This window comes from Oncorhynchus kisutch, linkage group LG8 (assembly GCF_002021735.2).
Source record: "Oncorhynchus kisutch isolate 150728-3 linkage group LG8, Okis_V2, whole genome shotgun sequence".
Classification (NCBI taxonomy): domain Eukaryota; kingdom Metazoa; phylum Chordata; class Actinopteri; order Salmoniformes; family Salmonidae; genus Oncorhynchus; species Oncorhynchus kisutch.
In genome coordinates this window covers 58,831,180-58,852,554 of record NC_034181.2, presented here as the reverse complement: position 1 = coordinate 58,852,554, position 21,375 = coordinate 58,831,180, and the positions used below count along the sequence as shown (strand labels likewise).

Below are 21,375 nucleotides of genomic sequence, written 5' to 3'. Positions count from 1 at the left end.
CGCTCTGTGTTCCAGGGTCCCATTGATAATGACACGGTGGTCCATGTAGCCCTGATTGCTGAGAGCCAGAGGTAGGTGATGGAAAAGATGAATAGGACACTGTGTGAGGTAGCTATGTGTCTCTGAGATGAGAGAGTTTGTGGTAGTTCGTAAAGCTGGCTGTTTTTCTCCCTCTCTCCTTCACTCTTCTGTGTTTTGTTGTTGTTGTTGCACTGTGCACATTAAGCGCTTGGCCATTGCACGGTCTTCACCTGTTAGCACCCTCATTTAGCTGTGGAGTCAGAGAGAGGGAGGTTAAAGTGGTCGGCTGGCCAGCTGAAGCCTGTTGACCTGTCCTGCTGTTCCATTCAGATGGCAGGTCTTAACCTAGCACTCGTACTTCAGCCTGCTCACTTCCTCCTAGCCGTTACCTATTGCTGCGTTTGTTTCAGAGAGTTTTTCGAGATGTAGCTTGTACAAAACCCTATAGCTTTAATCATTAAACCCTTATTGAACCGTCTCTCTGGACGTGGAGACAAACTCTGTGTAACTTTTCAGCTGCAGTAGAGTTGACCATCCTCACCCTGACCCTATTGTCCAGTGGCAGAGGCCCAATTCACACCAATGTGTTTAGGGACCAGGTTGTCAGGGAACAGATTCAGCTGACCTGGTCAGCCAATCAATAGTTTAGCCTGGGAGCAGCCGACTCCCTCTCTGCCTCTCAACACTTCAGTTTTTTCCAGGAGGAGGGCAGGTTGAGTCAACCTCTAAACTCCCGTCCTCCACATCAACTCACCTTTGAACCTTTCCACATGGACAATCCTTCTTCTGTTCTCCCTGACTGGTGTTTTAGTGTGTTGTCAAAATCACTATACACGATTCACGACAACACTTTCAGTAGTCAATCCTCATTGTTTGCTGTGTGTCTATTTGGTAATAAATGTGCGTTCGGTACATGTCTCCTACTGGTCATTTACGTCCTCTAACCGGCACCTCTATCGGAGTCCACCACCAGTAGTTGGCGCTCTTTTTCATAGCTAATATTATTTTGGCCACCCAGACTGTTGGGCTTCTTAAACAGTCCCAGCTGTGTAGCCTAACAGTGTGTTGTGTTGTGTTGCAGACTGCAGGTGTTCCTGAACACCTATGGCATCCAGACTCAGACACCCCAACAGGTGGAGCCCATTCAGATCTGGGCCCAGAAGGAGCTGGTTAATGTGAGTTATACCACAGAATGAAATAGGAGTGATGTTCATCACTATGGGTAACACCGCAACCTGACCGAGGCCATAAAATGCTCAGAAGATTGTGTGATGTTCACGTACATTTTTCTGAAAGTTTTAGGAAACGTACATGATTTTAGAAAGCAATAAACAAATCAGTCAATTTTCCTAGATGTCCAAGGCCATCTATCAATATGTCAGCCGAGCATATGGGCTTAGTCAATTCATCTGACTTTCAATCTTTGCAGCCACGATCTATTAAGCTATCCCTCTTGGTTGCTCAATCAGTCAGAGTGAGGCTGGAGATCGGCCAATGGGATTGACCAGTTGACCTGTCCAATATGTCATTTTGGCAACCAGCGTATTCTTCTTGTGGGATGTCTATAGTATCCAGTGCATCAAGACTAAAAGTATTACTGTATTGGTGTAATGCGTATAGAAACGACCACTGCCTTCCCTAATATATTAATACATCTTAGAAAGGTCTGCCTCTGCTCTCCCTGTTGTTGGGCATGTAGTTAGGCAGCAATGGATTGGGTGGGTGTCACGAGCCAGGGCGAGCAGCATGCTAAATATTAAATCACATTTGAATCTGTTAAAGGCTGGGGCACCGCTCTGCATTGCGTCGCTCGCTTCATCTCTCTCTCTCTGCCGTTCGATTGTGTTTCCAACAGCTGCTTGATGACAGGAGAGCGGCAATTACATCCAGCAGCATGTTATTTATTTCAACCCAGGTGGCACAGCAACGGCGCTGCCAAAATAGCTTCCATTCGCCTTGGTGACGCCTCCCCAACCCATCTGCATGTCGTTTGACCCATCTCCCAGCGATCATGTCTATAAAAGCCAACGGTCGTTCCACCAATTCTTGGTGCCAAGTGGAACTTGGTCCAAAAAAACTTTAGATTTTAACATTGTCATAAAAGGAAACACATTTTCCCCATCTCGTGAGGTTAAATGAATAAGTACAATAGTAAGTGCCTATTAGGTGCCAAATAAACAGGGTTGACGATATCTTCTTAAACCTTAAAATGAGTAAATGAATACCTAATCACATGAAATATATTATAATCTTCAGTTAAGTCAGTTAAGAACAAATTCTTATTTACAATGTCGGGCAAACCCGGACGAAGCTGAGCCAATTGTGCGCCGCCTGATGTGATACAGCCTGGATTCGAACCAGGGACCGTAGTGACGCCTCAAAATAACTAGGGCTTTCTAATGATGAAACTGATGGATGATGGAAAATCTTCCTAGAGGTGACAGGGTTGATGGAGGGACATGTCGATATGCTGAATTTTGGCACTTTAGCGAGCCTTTATTCCATTGAAAATACCATTTGATGGTATGTGGTCTATATTAAAGTGTACTTCATTTAATATAATAGGATTTTAAAATTCAAAATTGGTGCACAATTTCTACTTTTAAATATCAAAGGCCCCCCTTTTCATGGAACGACCCAGATGTCTAGGAGAGAGGAGAGCAGGTTTTCGATTGATGAACAGAGACACTGCGACACTAAAGCCTTCTGTTACAACTGTCATTCTCTTACAACAGGCCTCATATCACCCAACCTAATGACACGCTCAGAATGTAGCCATCTTGATGGCATTAACAGCAATCACATTAGCAGTTTGGTTGCTTTTGATTGTGGTCTAAATGAGAGAACTTTGATGTGAGCCGTGTGCTGTGTTCATTGGTATTCTTCAGGCAGGGACAGGGAGCCGTGGGTGCAGACAAAGGTTCACACAACGTCTCTCCTCAAACAGGCCACATGGCCAGAGGGGCGCTGGGAATTTGTTATGCGACTTAATTCTGAATAAATATTTGCCGTCTTTCTGTACTCTGATTTTTTAAATATTATCATAATATTCTGTTAATTGCTTGATTCTCCTATTATCTTTCGTACTTTCCACCCATGTATAATTGGTTTCCAACTCATTTGAAGATGGGAAAAGCAGGAGGAGTGCCAGAGCTCCATCTAGTGGTAGGATGTACACATTGCTCTTTGGTAAGACTGGCGTTTTTTTTTGTTTTGTTGCTGTGTATTGAAGCTTGTTAGCTACGTTTCCTGCAGCGCCACTGAAGTACACCGCCAGTGTTATTGACCAGGAGCCTCTGATTGGATTGATTAGGAGGAATAATTGACATGTATAGCCCGGTGTGGGAAGATCAGCGCTGAGTTCATCCCATCATCTCGTAAAGGGACAGTATGACACAGAGGTCACAGGGACTGCAATGTGCCTCCTCACATGCATGGATCAGGTGCTGTAAAATCAATTCCCGTTATCCGCATTGTGGATTGACAACAATTTTCCTCATCGCTCTGGCATACAGGTTGTTACCTCTTTCTCTCAGTTTCAGTGTCTTCAGGGCATAGACACTCTGTGACCTTGTACCATTACATAGTGAAAGTGGAATTCAAATATATTTAAAATACCATTAGCCAAGGAAAATTTACACCAAGACCTAACCAGGTAGAAGTGAAAGAATGGGGAGCAGTGAGGGCCGATCCTGACTGACGGAGCCTACTAACTAACTGAGCTACTTGGTGTTGCTTTACAGTAAGGACCTGCAGGGGACCTTTCTATCTCTGCCTTCTGACAACTCTCCATTAAACCCACCGGCACCATGGCACTAAACAGAACCATAAGGGTGTTAGGCTCCACAACAGAGCCGTCATAGGCAGGCTCTGTAGGGGCCGTTAGCTACTGGCGCGTCTCAACTTCAGAGGGAGGTCATTTTAGATTATGGATAGCAACAAAAGAAAAATCATTGGGGATATGAGGAGGATTGATCTTTTTAGAGGTGCAATAAAAATAGACAACTTTCCCTGCCTGGCATTTTTCAAATGACTCCCATTATGATCTCTGTCATATCCAGCTGAGTGTGTTGTCAGATCTGAAGGCTAGATTTGTGTAAGAGAGGAAAGGAAGGTAGCTAGCTACATGACAGCAGTTCTCTATGGATCTGTGACTTGCCGGAGGGAATAGAAGGAGGGTAATCTATGTTGTGGTCTGTTTGTCAGTTGTAATGTAAATGGTGTTGGTCAATAGGCCATGGTCTAAGATTTGATGTGTAATTTCAAAAACTAGGCTTTAAAAAAATGAACGAAACTGAAATAGGTATGCATCTCTCTCTTTCTCCCCCAGGCGTACCGCTTCCTGGCCGTCAATAAGAAGCTGGGGCTGAGTGGGCGTCCAGAAAGGCCAGTGGGCTGCATGGGGACTTGCAAGGTGAGTGTTCACCACTCATTGCTACCACATACTCCGAGGTCCTGGGCACACCACCACCTCCTCACTGATGAACATAAACCAGCACTTTTCAGTGTGCAACCACAGCTCAGAAACGGAATAATATTCATTTACATGTACAGATATAATGTACATAGATGTTATACATATTTTTGCCTGACTCTTAACATTGTACAAAGTACTGCTGCCATGCAATCCATGATGGAAATATGTGTCATTCAATTTCGTAATCCACTTTGATATTGTGAGCTGCTGTCATTCAACTGTTGTTGGTATTCCTTCTAGTTGTCCCCAGTGAAGGACATTTAAATACGTTTTAATTTTTTTTATTGCCAAATGAATCAATCACAGTTCCAAACCTATTACTAAGACTATTTTTGAATGGAACATTTATGTGTTCTGATGGAATAGGGCGTCCTGCCAGAGGGCATTCTAATAATCTCTTTGTTTGTGTGCGTGGTAGCGCTTGTGCTTTAGAAACGGACAGGGAGAACGAGTGTGCATATGTGTTTGTTTGTAAAGGAGAGGTTGTGTGTTAGTTTTAGGAAGTGTCTGTGCTCGCAGGACTGTAAACGTCTATGCGTTCTAGCTTCGGTGTATTCCTTCCTCAAGATCGATGGGTTGTTTTATGTCCTGTCCAGAGTAATGTATATGTCGGTACCTCCGAGCCATCCATCTTGGCCTGCAGGATCAGGTAATGCAATGTGTCTGCTCCACTCCCCACAGATTTATCGGATCCTGGGGAAGACTGTGGTGTGCTACCCAATCGTCTTTGATCTCAGTGACTTCTACTTATCCCAGGATGTCATGCTGCTGATTGATGACATCGAGGTGAGCTGGGGTGAACTCCCCTCATAAACACTTCTGTTTAGACATTCGTCTGGTTTAATCCTTGTTCTGGAGAATGCACACTCACCACATTGTGTCCCTAACTGTATGTCTGTTGGGTCAATGCAAGGGTTAATGTGTTACATATCTTTGTATGTAGAATGCACTGCAGTTCATCAAGCATAGCTGGAAAATGAAAGGTCGCCCACTCTTCCTGGTCCTCATCAGAGAGGACAACATCAAGTAAGATCTACTTTTGTATTTTCTTCTGTGCTGTAATTGTTACTGCTTTTAGAGTGTATTGGAATCCAGCACAGGAGGTGTACCTGTATTTGCCAATAATAGTTTTGTTGTTGTCATTTATATCACTTTAGCTTGGGTGCTATGCTGATCACAGCAGTATTGATCATTATCCAAAGAGCACCTTTTTAAATGCAATAAAATCGCTTACCATCCCACAGTAGAGGTTGTGCTAGTGGAGTCCGCGGAATAGCATATACTCATTAGGTTAATATGGAGAAAATGATAACAGTAGAATATCCTTCAGGGGGAGCCGTTTCAACCCAGTCCTGGACATGTTGGCATCGTTCAAGAAGGGGCGTGTCGGTGGGGTCAAAGTTCACGTGGACAGGCTTCAGGTTCTCAACACTTTTACTTGTTTCAGTCCACTCACACTTCTTTGAGGCATTGTGATATCTACCCTCACAATACTGTTGTATACTGTATGTATGTTCAGTTCTCCTTTCCTTTGGAAATGCATTAAGATATAGTGAATATGTATGTTTGCAAATCCAATGCCTTTGAATTGCCTTCACCGAATTCTATTTCCTACTGTTACAATGACTTTCGGTGTCTCTAGAGAGTTCTTTAGATGTTTTGATGTGACGTCTTTTATGAACGTCACTCAATATTCCCCTCACACCTCTCTCTAGGAGCAGACACAGGGCTCCCTTTTATCATCTCATTCTTCTGGGAACATAATTCCCCTTTGTACATGTGACTGGCTGTCCTCATATCGATGTGACTCCACCTGAACTGTCCATATCCCATGTAAATGAGATTCCTTGATGTCACTATTAAATCGTCCTTCCAGACCCTGATATCAGGAGCTATTGTGGAGCAGTTGGACTTCCTTCGTGTCAACGAAGCAGAGTAAGAGCTTGTTCCTGTCATTTCTGCCTTTTGTGTTTTGTGACACTTTTTTTATAGAGGAATCAGCGTGTAAAGGATTTAACTTGCCTGTAAACCTGAAAATACTCCTGTAACTTCCCCTGGTCTAGAATCCCAGAGTTTAAGAACTTCCAGGAGCTGGAGATGCCCAAACACTCCAAGGTGAAGAGGCAGACGAGCACGCCCAATGCCTCAAACCTGGAGCAGCAGCCTGAGATCGACATCGAGGAGTGGAAACACAAATCCACCAACGAGATCATGCAGAAATTCTATGTGAGTACAGGAGTACGGTGTCAATATTAGGACAGCTACAATCAAAAGGAGATGGGTGTTTTAATGTCAGGGCCCTAGATCTGACTCTTAACTGTCTTTACACCGCCATTGGCATGACCTTTGACCTCTTTCTGTGTTTTTGTCTTTCTCAGGACTGTGACTGCCTGGCCAGTCAAGCACAGCTTGCCACTATTCTCATGAAGAAAGAGGGTCCTGACTTCTTTGCCAAGGATGGTAGGCACGGAAACAAAAACGCACATGCAAAATTGTTTTACTCTGTTAAAGTAACAGTCCAGTGAAAATCTCTTCTTACTAATATTCTGTTTGCTCATACCCAAATAATGTTGTTGACTCGTCCTTTACTTGTTATTGTAGCCAAACATAAATGAGAGAAAAACCTGCGTGAAATTTGCCTGAATAATGACGTCATCCTCTTTGGCAGAGACAGGCCCGTATGTGATTGGTCCAGCAGCTTTTTTGATTTGATATATTTTTCTCTGGTGGAGAGAAGGATCCTTCTTGAGGCACAGGAGTGCACACACTGCACGCACACAAGCAAGCTAGCTAGCCAACAATCCACAGTTGCTGTTATCAAACAACTATCTCGCCAGTCACTTCTATTTCAAATTACGTGGTTTGTAAGAGTTGGCCTGCTGGCTGTTTAGAAGCAGTTATATAACTAGCGTGCTAAGGTTTGCTATCGCGGCTAACTGGCTAGCCAACAAGAAAGCAAGTCAAAGCAGATCCTCCACACAACAGCCACCTCTCCATTCCCTTCTATTTTAAATCCTGTGGTTTGTAGCTAAAAGTTTTATGTCAAGAGGAAACCCAGTTAGCTGTTGTTGACTTATATACAGGTAACTGCCAACATAAAGGAAACACCAACATGTCTTAATAGGGTGTTGGGCCACCACAAGTCAGAAAAGCTTCAATGCACCTTGGCATAGATTCTACAAGTGTCTGGAACTCTATTGAAGGGATGCGACACCACTCTTCCATTTGGTATTTTGTTGGTGGTGGTGGAAAACGCTGTCTCAGGCGCTGCTCCAGAATCTCCCAAAAGTGTTTAATTGGGTTGAGATTTGCTGACTGAGATCACTCTGTTTCCTAACAGGCCAAGCAGAGGCACAGAGCAAATCTGCTTTTTAACATCCTAATTATAATGTTTTGGAAGGACATCTATTTAATTCATATTGTAATTTATTGGAGGTACTATTTTATTTTCAAAAAGAAAATTGGTAACACTGAACAGATACTTTAACACTATTCATCAGAGCCAGACTACCAGGCCAACTAGCCCCAGGGTGGGAATCAGTGCATCACTGTAAATGAAATGTCCATAGCCTAATCCATTTAGCACCCCCGTGACTAACTGATTTAGTTTGGATCCGTGTCTCCTCTGTGTTAGAAATAATACAAAGAACAAATGGGGTCAATTCAACCAAGGCATAGCCTACGCTAGTGTCATGAATAGCAGTGTCTTGGCAAACACTGTTTTCAGACCCAATCATCCACAGTTTACATTCTATATATATATATATATATATACACACAATGATTTGCATTGCTCAGTTCACTTACAGAGGCCTTTTAACTGTTTCCAGAGACCCTAATGGAAGACATGGAGAGACTCTACAGAAGAGCTGGGACCAGGAAGCTTTGGTCAGATTTTCTTCTTTCCCTATCATTCCCTTTTCATTTAACCTGAAAGAATAGTTTGTATTTTATTTCATGTGGCAGGTAATATCCATCCATTTTGTATCGTACCTCCATGAAGAGTCTTCAACTTTTTTGCCTTTCAGATCATTTTACTAATCATTTCAAGATTGAAGTAAAATTTTCTCTTGTTCTCTACTGAATTCCAAACTGTTGTAAACAATGATACATATTTCTATGGGTGTAGGCTGGCGGTGCGTTACGCTGCGGCCGTTATCATGAAGTTTGCCAGTTCTATTGCCCCTCATATCACCACACTGGTGGTCCATGGCAAGCAGGTAATGGAGTAGAGTTGATGTGTAGAGTCTGTGTAGCATGTGTACTGTATTAGCTCAGCTAACCAGTCAGTCACTGTGCACAGCGTGTACCATTAACTGTGAGTGCTATGCTTCACTCATGCACTACTTCCCTCTGCAGCACTGTCCATTTGCTCTCTATGGACGGTCAATTTCACGTTCACATGCTCCGTTGGCCTTTTTGTTCTTGCCGTTGTTGTTGTTGTTGTTGTTGTTGTGGTGGTTTGGCTGTGTCAAGGGAGCTGGTCGTGAGTTTTCATATTGCTCAGCGCTAAGATTGAACATAATTGCAGAGGGACCTGAGAGTCAGAGAGTGGAACAGCCTATAGGCCAGGCTCCACCTTGCCCTGGAACCACGTCAATACTTGGTCCAATTTCCTTTCTCATTTATTTAACGTGGGTTTAATAAGTGGAGCTTGAAATAAGTTCCTTTCATATTACAAAACATCAATGGTTTAACATCACACACCATGAGCATTTAGCCTGACATTTCCTGGACAAAATATGTATAAGTATAAGCCGTAGACCATATCTGTGCTAAAAAGATATGAGCACAATTTACAATAAGTGAAAGAATAGATGGCTGGATGTGGTAAATGGGAGGTGAATGTTGTCGATACGATGAAAGTACACTTTATTTTTTTTGAAAATCTGGGTTTTACTACAACCTACAATCCACCTGAAGTTTAAAACACTGTTCTCCATTTTATTTTGATTTCTATTGAGGTCGTTTTTTTGAAGTTGACGTGTATGGCTAAGCAACCCTGTCTGCTGCCATGTACACTCCCCTCCGTATTTATTTGGACAGTGAAGCTCGAACATTTCATTTGTCTCTGTGCTCCAGAATTGTGGATGTGAGATCAATATGTGTCATATGAGACAACAGCACAGAATGTCACCTTTTATTTTTCTTACGTATCTGTTACCGTTTAGAAATGAAAGCACTATGTACACGACATGACCAAAAGTACATGGACACCTGCTTGTCGAACATCTCATTCCAAAATCAAGGGCATTAAATATGTAGCTCGTCCCTCCTTGGCTGCTCCAACAGCCTCCACTCTTCTGGGAAGGCTTTCCACTAGATGTTGGAACATTGCTGTGGGTGCTTCCATTCAGCCACAAGAGCATTCGTGAGGTCGGGCACTGATGTTGGAGATTGCATGGCTGTGTGCTTGATTTGTATACACCTCTCAGCAATGGGTGTGGCTGAAATAGCCAAATCCACTAATTTGAAGGGGTGTCCACATACTTTTGTGTGTATATATAGTGTATCTAGTCCCACCATTTTTGTAGGTGTCATAAGTATTTGGACAAATTCCCTTGTAGTGTATAATAGTAGTGTATTAAAAGTTAAGTATATGGTCCCATGTTCCTAGCACGCAAGTGAAAAAGTTACAGATGCACAAAGATCATACCTCTTAACTTTCTCACTTGTCATTATTCACGATTCATTCAGGATTATCCGTAATCATGATAGCGTCCATATTAATGTAGAAGTGTTCAGAAACATTTATATTCTTATTTACAATAAAAGTGACTCCAAAATGACACACTACATTATTTACCATTTATTTATATTGGGCACAACCCCAAAGAACTGCAAATGCTTCCAACAAGTTTGTAGAGTCACAAGTTTGATGTAATCATTTCTATGAAAATACCCTCAAATTAAAGGTGACATTCTAAAGGCACTGTCGCCTCATATATAAAATCTCATATCCAAAATGCTGGAGTATAGAGACACATGTTAGTGTTTGCTTACTGTCCAAATAAATACGGAGGGGAGTGTATGTGCCATAACCACAGCCAATGCCTGTTGCTTTTTCCTCACAGGAACCCAGCAAGCAGGAGGAGAGACATTGCACAGTCACTCGAGCGAATGATGCAATCGTAAATTAGTGAACATTCAAATATGTCTGCCCCCCCCCCCCCGGAAAATAAAATATAATATGTTTTTTAATCTAATAGTGAAATTGAATAGGCGGGAAACAATTGCAGGAGCCAGAGCTGGATTCATCCAGTGGAATCTTCCTTTGGAACCACTGCCTGTTCTGCTAGGCTAGGCTAGGTGTCCCAGAGGGAAGCGCCCACCATGCTAATAGCTTTCCATTCTATGGGGACATGAGTGGGACATGCCACGCACATGATTTTACAGCTTTGTTTTAGAACTTCATGATGTTAATTGCACCTTCAGTAATGTGCCTCAACTCACGTTATACAGCCCGTCAGCGTTAATGTCATGGTTATACTGTATGTATGGTTCTTATCATAGAGAACACAGCAGACTACATTGTTATTGCAGTCAGCCATTATGAACGGTTCCTACTGTCGAGTTAACGTATTGACACATATAGTGTTGACCCTATTAAGGATCTCCTTGTGTTTTGTTCACCAGGGGAGTTGTACGAATCGCAGCCAGTGTGATAACTAAGCTAGTGGACAGCATTGCCCCAAGTATTACTAGTGTTTTAGTGCATGGGAAGCAGGTAAGTGGACATTTGAAAATGCGGGTGAATTTTTTCAGTTGAACCATGTTTTTTTTTTTTTCTCAAGTCAGATGCCTATTTTCACCACAAGCTTTATGTTCTGATTTATCAATGAATTCGATGAAATTATGTCCATTTTGAAAGTATTAGGAACGTTCAGTTGACTGAGCTCCCGCATGCTATTGTCCTGTAGGAAATGCTTTGTGTTGTTGTAGTTGCACGCTTCATATTTCCCAGCTACCTCACTGTGCTTTAGCCCTGTAGCAAGGCTGCTATTGTGTTACGTAAAAGTAACCAGGGTTTAACAGGTTCTATGTATGCCGTGACCTGACCTATGACCTAATGACCTATGACCTAATATACTGTAAGCTCCCTTTTCCCTTGGATCTATATGAAGTGAGCTGCCTTGGCCAATGTTTTATCATTATACTTTTTTCCTCTTAAATATTACACAGAGATAAGTTGCTTCCTAACAGTCCCCATTTCTGGCCTCATTTTCCACCCAAGAGTTTTGAGTTTTGGGCGGTTCTTTGCTTTGAAGTACCTCAAGGTGTGAATCTGCATATAGATTGCATCGTAGAAGGGAAATGATTCTGGACAAGATGAGAAAGCTGATTTTTTAAATGAAGTCAGGTATCTGCTTACATGATCTTCCTTGATTTTTGCATATGAGGACTCGAGTTTAGAGAATATCTGCTGTTGTTTGAATGTGTTAAGGTAGGACATGTTTAGATTACACCTAGTAGTGATAGAAATGAGGTGCAGATTTAAAAACTGTGATTTGCTAACTTGAGAACATCAGTCTGCAACCATTAGTTTGAAGGCGCTATTTTTCAAAGGGATATTAAAGGATATCTTGTTTGGGAAGAATAATGATTACCCGGGTGTAATTTTCATGTGGCCTTTATGCTTTGAAAATAGGAAATATCACAAGATAATCTTGGTTATTATCTTTTGTCCCTTTCATGTTCTACTCTGTGGGGGTGCAGTTTTACAGTGGCAAGATGGATAGATAGTTTATGCGAAGGGGACACGGAGACATCAGCATTTCTATATAATATTGCACCCTATCTGGTCAGTCAAAAAGCTTATAGGTAGAGTGATGTCACCCATAATAGAAAATCAAATATAATCTAAGTTTTTGTTTGAACCTTTTTGACTATTTGTTCCTTGTTATCCATGATGTAAACATGTCTATCTTCCTGGTTCATCACTCTGTCCTCTTAGTAAAAGAATCCCCACCAAACAATAAGGGCACTGCAGACATTTCTTTGACGCTGGCTGGGCTGTGCTCTGTTGCCAGGTAACGCTGGGACTGTTTGGGCATGAGGAGGAGGTGATCTCCAATCCCCTCTCACCTGGGGTCATCAAGGGCATCCTCTACAGCAAGTGCTCCGGGGAGAGGGAGGCTGTGCTGCAGCAGGAGCTGGTCATCCACATCGGCTGGATCATCTCCAACACCCCCGAGCTATTCAGCGGCATGCTCAAGATCCGCGTCGGGTACGAATAGAGCCCGGGAGGAATAGAGCTAGGCAGGCTGTAGCCATATCCATTCTGATCCTACAGCTGGGTGGTTGTTATTCTGTTTGTCTCTTAAGTTGTCTGTTTGAGGATAGCCATCTGTGGTTATGAGATGCATTGTTTTTGCTTCGTATTCCTCTGGTATTGGTGCAGGTGGATCGTCCAGGCCATGAAGCATGAGTTGGAGATCCGAGCAGGAGACATGCCACCCCAGGACATTTACCAGATGTCCCCCAGCGATGTTAAACAGCTGCTGCTGGACGTCCTTCAGCCACAACAGCACGGCAGGTAAACACTCACAAACACACACATTTTTTTAATTCAATTTTATTAATTTCCCTATTCGTTACCCATACCAGGTCCTGGATCAACAGGCGTCAGATCGATGGTTCCCTCAACAGGACTCCCCATGGCTTCTACGACCGAGTGTGGCAGACTTTGGAGAGAACTTGTAATGGCATCGTAGTGGCAGGGATCCATCTCCCACAGGTAGTGTAATAGCAACAGTGACATAATAATCCTTCTTTGTTTACATCCTCAAACTCCACATTTAATCACATCTCTGAAGGACCACACTATAGGCTGGCCATGCTTTCCACCTGGCTACCCCTACCCCGGTCAACAGCACTGCACCCCCCACAGCAACTCGCCCAAGCCTTCCCCATTTCTCCTTCTCCCAAATCCAGTCAGATGATGTTCTGAAAGAGCTGCAAAATCTGGACCCCTACAAATCAGCCGGGCTAGACAATCTGGACCCTTTCTAAAATTATCTGCCGAAATTGTTGCAACCCCTATTACTAGCCTGTTCAACCTCTTTCGTGTCGTCTGAGATTCCCAAAGATTGGAAACCAGCTGCGGTCATCCCCCTCTTCAAAGGGGGGGACACTCTTGACCCAAACTGCTACAGACCTATATCTATCCTACCCTGCCTTTCTAAGGTCTTCGAAAGCCAAGTCAACAAACAGATTACCGACCATTTTGAATCCCACCATACCTTCTCCGCTATGCAATCTAGTTTCAAAGCTGGTCATGGGTGCACCTCAGCCACGCTCAAGGTCCTAAACGATATCTTAACCGCCATCGATAAGAAACATTACTGTGCAGCCGTATTCATTGACCTGGCCAAGGCTTTCAACTCTGTCAATCACCACATCCTCATCGGCAGACTCAATAGCCTTGGTTTCTCAAATGATTGCCTCGCCTGGTTCACCAACTACTTCTCTGATAGAGTTCAGTGTGTCAAATCGGTGGGCCTGTTGTCCGGGCCTCTGGCAGTCTCTATGGAGGTGCCACAGGGTTCAATTCTTGGACCGACTCTCTTCTCTGTATACATCAATGATGTCGCTCTTGCTGCTGGTGAGTCTCTGATCCACCTCTACGCAGACGACACGATTCTGTATACTTTTGGCCCTTCTTTGGACACTGTGTTAACAACCCTCCAGACGAGCTTCAATGCCATACAACTCTCCTTCCGTGGCCTCCAATTGCTCTTAAATACAAGTAAAACTAAATGCATGCTCTTCAACCGATCGCTGCCTGCACCTGCCCACCCGTCCAGCATCACTACTCTGGACCGTTCTGACTTAGAATATGTGGACAACTACAAATACAAACCCACTGGCTCCAGGTCATCTACAAGACCCTGCTAGGTAAAGTCCCCCCTTATTTCAGCTTGCTGGTCACGATAGCAGCACCCACCTGTAGCACGCACTCCAGCAGTTATATGTTACGGGATTCTTCCTGGGAAAGAGAGGCGGACCAAAACGCAGCGTGGTTATTTATAAACATCTTTAATAAAGATGATAACGTGAACAATATACTTATACAAAACAAGAAAACGTGGAAAACCGAAAACAATCACCCACAAGAGACCTAAAGAATATGGCTGCCTACATATGGTTCCCAGTCAGAGACAACGATAACCACCTGCCTCTGATTGAGAACCACTCCAGGCAACCATAGACTTACCTAGAATACTTAACTAAACATAATCCCATAAACTACAAAACCCCTAGACAAAACAAACCACATAAATCACCCATGTCACACCCTGGCCTAACCAAAATAATAAAGAGAACACAGAATACTAAGACCAGGGCGTGACAGTATATCTCTCTGGTCACCCCCAAAACCAATTCTTCCTTTGTCCGCCTCTCCTTCCAGTTCTCTGCTGCCAATGACTGGAACGAACTACAAAAATCTCTGAAACTGGAAACACTTATTTCCCTCACTAGGTTTAAGCACCAGCTGTCAGAGCAGCTCACAGATTACTGCACCTGTACATAGCCCATCTATAATTTAGCCCAAACAACTATCTCTACTGTATTTATTTATTTATTTTGCTCCTTTGCACTCCATTATTTCTATCTCTACCTTGCATATTCTTCTACTGCAAATCTACCATTCCAGTGTTTTACTTGCTATATTGTATTTACTTTGCCACCATGGCCTTTTTTTTTGTTTTTTTTGCCTTTACCTCCTTTATCTCACCTCATTTGCTCACATTGTATATAGACTTATTATTGACTATATTTGTTTTACTCCATGTGTAACTCTGTGTTGTTGTCTGTGTCGAACTGCTTTGCCAGGTCGCAATTGTAAAGGGCAACTTGTTCTCAACTTGCCTACCTGGTGAAATAAATAAATAAAACGGGGTGTTCTTGCCTAAAGCATTACTGTTAAAATCTTCCACTTCCCTTCCATTGCAGCAACCTACTCTGTCTGACATGACCATGTATGAGATGAACTTTTCTCTGCTGGTGGAAGACACACTGAAGGATATTGTGCTGCCTGAGTACAGGCAGATAGTAGTAGAGGTAAGGGCCAATCAGATTTCACTGTAATTTACAGCTGCATGTTTTCCGCACACTGCTATTGGTCAAACAGGTTGCTCGATTGACTATCTCATCCACACATTTCCTCTAACAACGCTTCCGCTACACATTGGGTTAACAATACAAAAATCCTATTGGGGGCCTCCCGGGTGGCGGAGTAGTTAAGGGTGCTGTACTACAGAGCCAGCTGTGCCACCAGAGACTCTGGGTTCGCGCCCATGCTCTGTTGTAGCCGGCCGCGACCGGGAGGTCCGTGGGGCGACACACAATTGGCCTAGCGTCGTCCGGGTTAGGGAGGGTTTGGCTGTTAGGGATATCCTAGTCTCATCGCGCACCAGCAACTCCTGTGGCGGGCCGGGCGCAGTGCGCGCTAACCAAGGTCGTCAGGTGCACGGTGTTCGACACATTGGTGTGGCTGACTTCCGGGTTGGATGCGCGCTGTGTTAAGAAGCAGTGCGGCTTGGTTGGGTTGTGTATCGGAGGACGCATGACTTTCAACCTTCGTCTCTCCCGAGCCTGTATGGGAGTTGTAGCGATGAGACAAGATAGTAGCTACTAACAATTGGATACCACGAAATTGGGGAGAAAAAGGGGTAAAATTCACACAAAAAAAAAACAATACAAAAATCCTAATTGTACACACATTTTCTCATGGCTCTATTTTCTTACATCTAATCTCCATGGTTGCAGCTGCTGATGGTGGTGTCCATAGTGTTGGAGAGAAACCCGGAGCTGGAGTTCTCGGAGAAGGTGGACCTGGATGTTCTGGTGAAGGAGGCCTTCCATGACTTCCAGAAGGACAGGAGTCGGGAGGGGACGAAGAAACAGGTAGGTGCTATGCTCTGGCCTACCCTGTCCACTGGGCTCACAGGATCTGAGGTTGGGTCAGACCACTGTCACACAACGTTTTTGGAGTTCATATAGCATGCTGTTGTACTTCCACAATGATGTACAGTACAAGTTTTCTCCGCTAAGTAGAAGCAGACCTCATTGGGAGCATTGGTGATCATTTTTCTGGTCAGTCTACTTAACACTGAATGTTAAGGATGGAAATAATTGTGTCACTTGTTTACTTGTAATGCATATCATATATTTCCATTCTGAATAATTGTTCGCTCTGCATGTCATTGCGGAAAAGCAGTGCTTTGTTAAACAACTTTTGACAGTTCGCACTGTATATAACAGTACCGCTAGTTTACAATGAAAAAAAATGTTTGTCCGCAGGATGACATGGAGGAGTTCTATAAGACACCGCCGATGGGCAGGAGAGGTACCTCCAGTTACCTGACCAAGGCTGTGATGATTCAGCTGCTTCAGGGAGACGTGAAGCCCTCCAAGGATGACCCCTGCTCGGTCAGCTAAACTAAACCCATTCAGCAGAGTGGAGGAATCCACCGCTACTCTACTTTGTCGAACTACTAACAACACGCTAAATTAGTCAGCAGCACTGACTGTTGTTCCACCAGCAATACCCTCCATGTTCTGTTAGCTTCAAGCTATTTACACAGGATGTATCAGCTCTTATCAACACCTTGTTCTGTTAGCTTCAAGCTATTTATACAGGATGTATCAGATCTTATCAACACCGTTATTACTGTTAATAACATTGAACTGTTACCCACCCGAAATCCTTGCATGTAGAATTGTACGTATAGCATTAGCATTGTGGGGCAGCCCACATTGTTGATTTGTAGTTAATCAATGGCATGATATGCAAAACTAGAGTTGCATCCCAGTGCACACTTCTTCTTTTTTTGTCTGTCTTAGGATGTCCGGGTCTTTTTGAAAGCCTGATCGCTGTATTTTTGTGAATGTGGTCATGAGTTCCTTCACTCTATTAAAATGATATATTAAGTTGTTTTATGTCGATGTGTTTACACGTGGTTTGAGTGTGCCTATCCAGTTTAGTGAATCTGAATTGAACTTTTTCAATGTGTGTGTGTGTGATGTTGGCTGATCTGTTCCGTCACTCTGTCAAGGTGATTTTGGAAGCTCCATACTAGTTTCAAAAAAATAAACTTGAGGAACTTGTGACATCCTGTTGATTTATTTGCTTAGGTTCATCGTGTTTGAATTTTGCGGCGCGTTACCCCTACTATAGACAATTAGCCTTGTAGCAGCTAAATGCCCTTGTATAAGCTAAATGTGTAAAAGGCATTATAATCACAACCTGGTGTAACACATTTATTTTTCATTTGGGCTGCAGTTGCAACAGAAATGTCATGATTATTCAAGCGTGTCAGTTCGTGCCTGGTGGTACTGTATGTGTATTGAATCTCACCACTAGTAACTCCCACTCATGTTAGCTTAGCTGCAGTCGTACCAATCTCACTGCTGGAAAATAACATCATTTGACATTTTAAAAAAAGAGGGTTAGACACTGAGAGAAGCAGAGGAATTATTTATTGCGTAGGACTCGGTACATTATATTTACTTCAGAATCTGTTCTAAAGCTGCTCCATCACTTGGACTGGAGAATGGGATTGATAGTTTGAGAAAAGCTTTAAAAAGGTCATTTCAGTGTTCTGAAGCGAGGAAGTTCATAAATAAGGGTGATATTCAATCCATGAGAAGTATGCTCATCGTACATACAGTACATGTATGCTTTAGTTATTATTAGTTAGAGCAGAGTACGTAGTCTGCAATCTAGATCAGGCCTGTGTATGAAATGACAGTAGCAATAGCATTTGTGGAGAGCAATTTATTAATATGATGGTGTAATTTATTGTACACCTGTGTCTGATGCTTCAAAAATTGACGAAAGCATTTTGTAGGAAAATAAAGTATTCTAGTTGTATATGCTACTCTAACATGATCCTTTATGACCAGACTCAATTCACAGTTCAATTCGAATCTGCAGAGCAGAACAATCTTTCATATTTACTGAGTAAGGCCTCATCGCTGTAAAAGGTGTAATGTGTTCGCTTAAAGAACACCCATAAAAGTTAACTGTGCATAAAAGTCAGACTATATTTTTTGCTAGCTGCAGTAAAAGCACATTTTATTTGCCTGTCTCAAGTGTTTGGGCCTGACAGTCGGAGCTTTTTTCCTGCTCAATCTGCATCAACACACTGTACCATGAAGGACATCAAAGACTTTAGCCACTTGAAGATGTCCAGGCCAATGTTTCACGTTTTATGGAACACTATTGTCACTTTATGGTCTGAGGAACCAAAGGGCTGAATAAATAATGAAAGTTGATGTAAAGTGTGTGAGAGAACCAAGGGCTCTCTGTGGTCAGGGTGTGACAGTCATGTTGAAGATACTGACAAGAATTTTCTACCACTTCCTGCAAAGCGAATTGATCATTTCACTTTCAATTTTGCAGTTACCATGTTGCCTTGATGCATTTCAGTACTGACCAAGTTTGCATGGTTTGAAAGAAGACATTGAAGATTGCTTCAAGCTGCTTTGTGATAATTTTTTTTGTTGTTGATTTCATTCTGTTTCTGCTTTTACCAAAATTGTTGGTCTTTGGTCAATCATGATGAAGGCATTTTTTGACAGTGTTTACATTTTAAACGTTATCCCAATATAGGTAACCTCTGCACCTCAAGCTGTGGTGCCTCCCTCCCTCTGATTTAAATGCACACCTCAAATAAAAGGAAAATATAACAATCACAAAGAAGCATAAATGATTGACAGAATTATTACACACAGATCTGAAGAGCAGGGTCTGCTCTCTCCCGCTTATCTGCTCTTCTCTGCCAAATTTTCTGAAAGGCAAACGCATACAGAAAGGGGTCCACACAACTGTTAACAAATGTAAGGCACTTTGCAAAGTCCCGTGTCAACTCCGCAAAGGTCGTCAACTTAACAGATGTAACAGGGTGTGAATACTTCAGTAAGGTGGCTGAGATGTCCACAATGTTAACAACATGACCAGGAACCCAGAGAATGATGAAGGCCACAGTAATTCCAGTGACCAATCTGGTCATCCTTTGGGTGCTGAAGAGGGCTGTCTGGTTCACTCGCTTGTGAAGTAAGAAATAAAAAATGACCAGAATGGAACCCAGAACAAAACCCACCAATGTCTCAATAAAAAGAACAGCCACTCTTTCCCAGTCTGATTCAGTGTGTCTTTGACATCTTAGACCAGAACCAGTAACCACTGTATTCCTTGTTGCAACAGCAGGCCCAGTTAGGATGCATGCAAGTCCCCATAGTGCAGGTAGCAATACCTTCTCACCTCTCCTTCCCAGCCTGGCCCACTGGTGGGGGTGGAGAACCGACACGTAGCGCTGCACACTCATCACAGTTACAGTCATGATATTGATGTATAGGCTGCAATAGACCATGAAGGAGAAGAACTTACAAAGCCCACGGCCAAGATTCCAACCACACAGGAGGGAATAGATCCACACAGGGAGGGAGGCCAGACACAGGATGTCAGAACAAGCCAGATTCAGCATCAGTTTCAGGGTGACATGATCTATTTTTACCTGGCGCAGAATGACCATCACGACAGCTATATTTGCAGGGAGGCCCACTAGGCAGCACAATCCCAGCAGTGTACTGGAGACAACGTTGCCAGGATTCCCTGAGGTGATGTTGGAGATGGAGATGTTGAGCTGATCCACAGTCATGACTTGAGAGAGATTGTTGAGATTATCAGAGTGGTGTGAAGTCAGGAAACTCACTGCACTTCACACTTGCCCTGTGCATGGTCTATTATTAAATACATGCAGTGCCTTCAGGGCCGCTATCTGGGAGGAGGGTGGGGGGTGATGCTGGTAAAGTTGTCTCGTGCACCTACAGTGCTGGTCATAAAAAAAGCTATATTTTATTTTTTTGGACACGCAAAGACCCTAACGGCGTTCCATAGAAATCCTGGTTGAGAATGAAACGACTGAACAAATGAACAACCAAACAGCACAGCAAGTAAGTGAAAGAAATAGGTTTCGATTATGTTTTATTGGTAATGGGGACATATGTAAATGCCAACAAAATACCTTTTCAGTCAGTGTGGTGTGTGTGCGTGTGTAACCTTTATTTAACTAGGTAAGTCAGTAAGTAAGTAAGTAAGTAAGTCACTAGGTAAGTAAGAACAAATTCTTTTTTTACAATGACGGCCTAACCCGGCCAAACCCGAACGACGCTGGGCCAATTGTGCGCCGCCCTATGGGACTCCTAATCATGGCCGGATGTGATACGGCCTGGATTCAAACCAGGGACTGTAGTGCGCCTCTTGCACAGATGCAGTGCCTTAAACCGCTGTGTCCATGTGTGAACTATTTAACTGTACTAGAATGCTTAAAAGGCCGCAACATTTTTAAATATCGGTTATCGGTATCGTTTTTTTTTTGGCAAGGAAAATATTCTATATTGGTATCGGCCAAAAATGTCATATCGGTGCATCACTAGTATTCACTATAGTGTTTTAGAGGACTTTACTGTGGTAGTCACTGTAGTGTTTTAGAGGACTTTACTGTGGTAGTCACTGTAGTGTTTTAGAGGACTTTACTGTGGTAGTCACTGTAGTGTTTTTGCTGACTTTACTGTAGTATTCACTGTAGTGTTTTCACATACATGACTGTAGTATACTATAGTGTGTTTGCAAACATGACTATAGTACAGTGGCTTGCGAAAGTATCCACCCCATTGGCATTTTTCCTATTTTGTTGCCTTACAACCTGGAAATAAAATAGATTTTGGGGGGGGGGGGGGGTTGTAATCATTTGATTTACACAACATGCCTACCTCTTTGAAGATGCAAAATATTTTTTCTTGTGAATCAAACAACAAATAACACACAAAAAAACAGAAAACCTGAGCGTGCATAACTATTCACCCCC

General features: G+C 42.9%; 1 protein-coding gene across 4 annotated transcripts in view; it reads left to right on the top strand.

Moving 5' to 3' along the window:
• LOC109895495 (phosphorylase kinase, beta) overlaps positions 1 to 17,614 on the top strand; it is a 62,336-nt gene extending 44,722 nt beyond the window's left edge. For 2 of the 4 annotated variants that reach the window (XM_031830738.1, XM_031830740.1), the window contains 17 exons: positions 16 to 71; positions 1,103 to 1,196; positions 4,352 to 4,435; positions 5,180 to 5,284; positions 5,442 to 5,524; positions 5,829 to 5,919; positions 6,375 to 6,433; positions 6,562 to 6,724; positions 6,877 to 6,958; positions 8,329 to 8,386; positions 11,135 to 11,225; positions 12,529 to 12,725; positions 12,900 to 13,034; positions 13,106 to 13,235; positions 15,455 to 15,562; positions 16,271 to 16,408; positions 16,805 to 17,612. In XM_031830738.1, coding sequence (XP_031686598.1) covers positions 16 to 71; positions 1,103 to 1,196; positions 4,352 to 4,435; positions 5,180 to 5,284; positions 5,442 to 5,524; positions 5,829 to 5,919; positions 6,375 to 6,433; positions 6,562 to 6,724; positions 6,877 to 6,958; positions 8,329 to 8,386; positions 11,135 to 11,225; positions 12,529 to 12,725; positions 12,900 to 13,034; positions 13,106 to 13,235; positions 15,455 to 15,562; positions 16,271 to 16,408; positions 16,805 to 16,942 — 1,812 coding nt within the window. In that variant the 3' untranslated portion in view covers positions 16,943 to 17,612. Of the gene's footprint in view, positions 1 to 15; positions 72 to 1,102; positions 1,197 to 4,351; positions 4,436 to 5,179; positions 5,285 to 5,441; positions 5,525 to 5,828; positions 5,920 to 6,374; positions 6,434 to 6,561; positions 6,725 to 6,876; positions 6,959 to 8,328; positions 8,387 to 8,627; positions 8,719 to 11,134; positions 11,226 to 12,528; positions 12,726 to 12,899; positions 13,035 to 13,105; positions 13,236 to 15,454; positions 15,563 to 16,270; positions 16,409 to 16,804 lie in introns of all 4 variants that reach the window. The other 2 variants (XM_020489208.2, XM_031830739.1) reach the window with 2 other exon arrangements.
• The last annotated feature ends 3,761 nt before the right edge of the window (positions 17,615 to 21,375 follow it).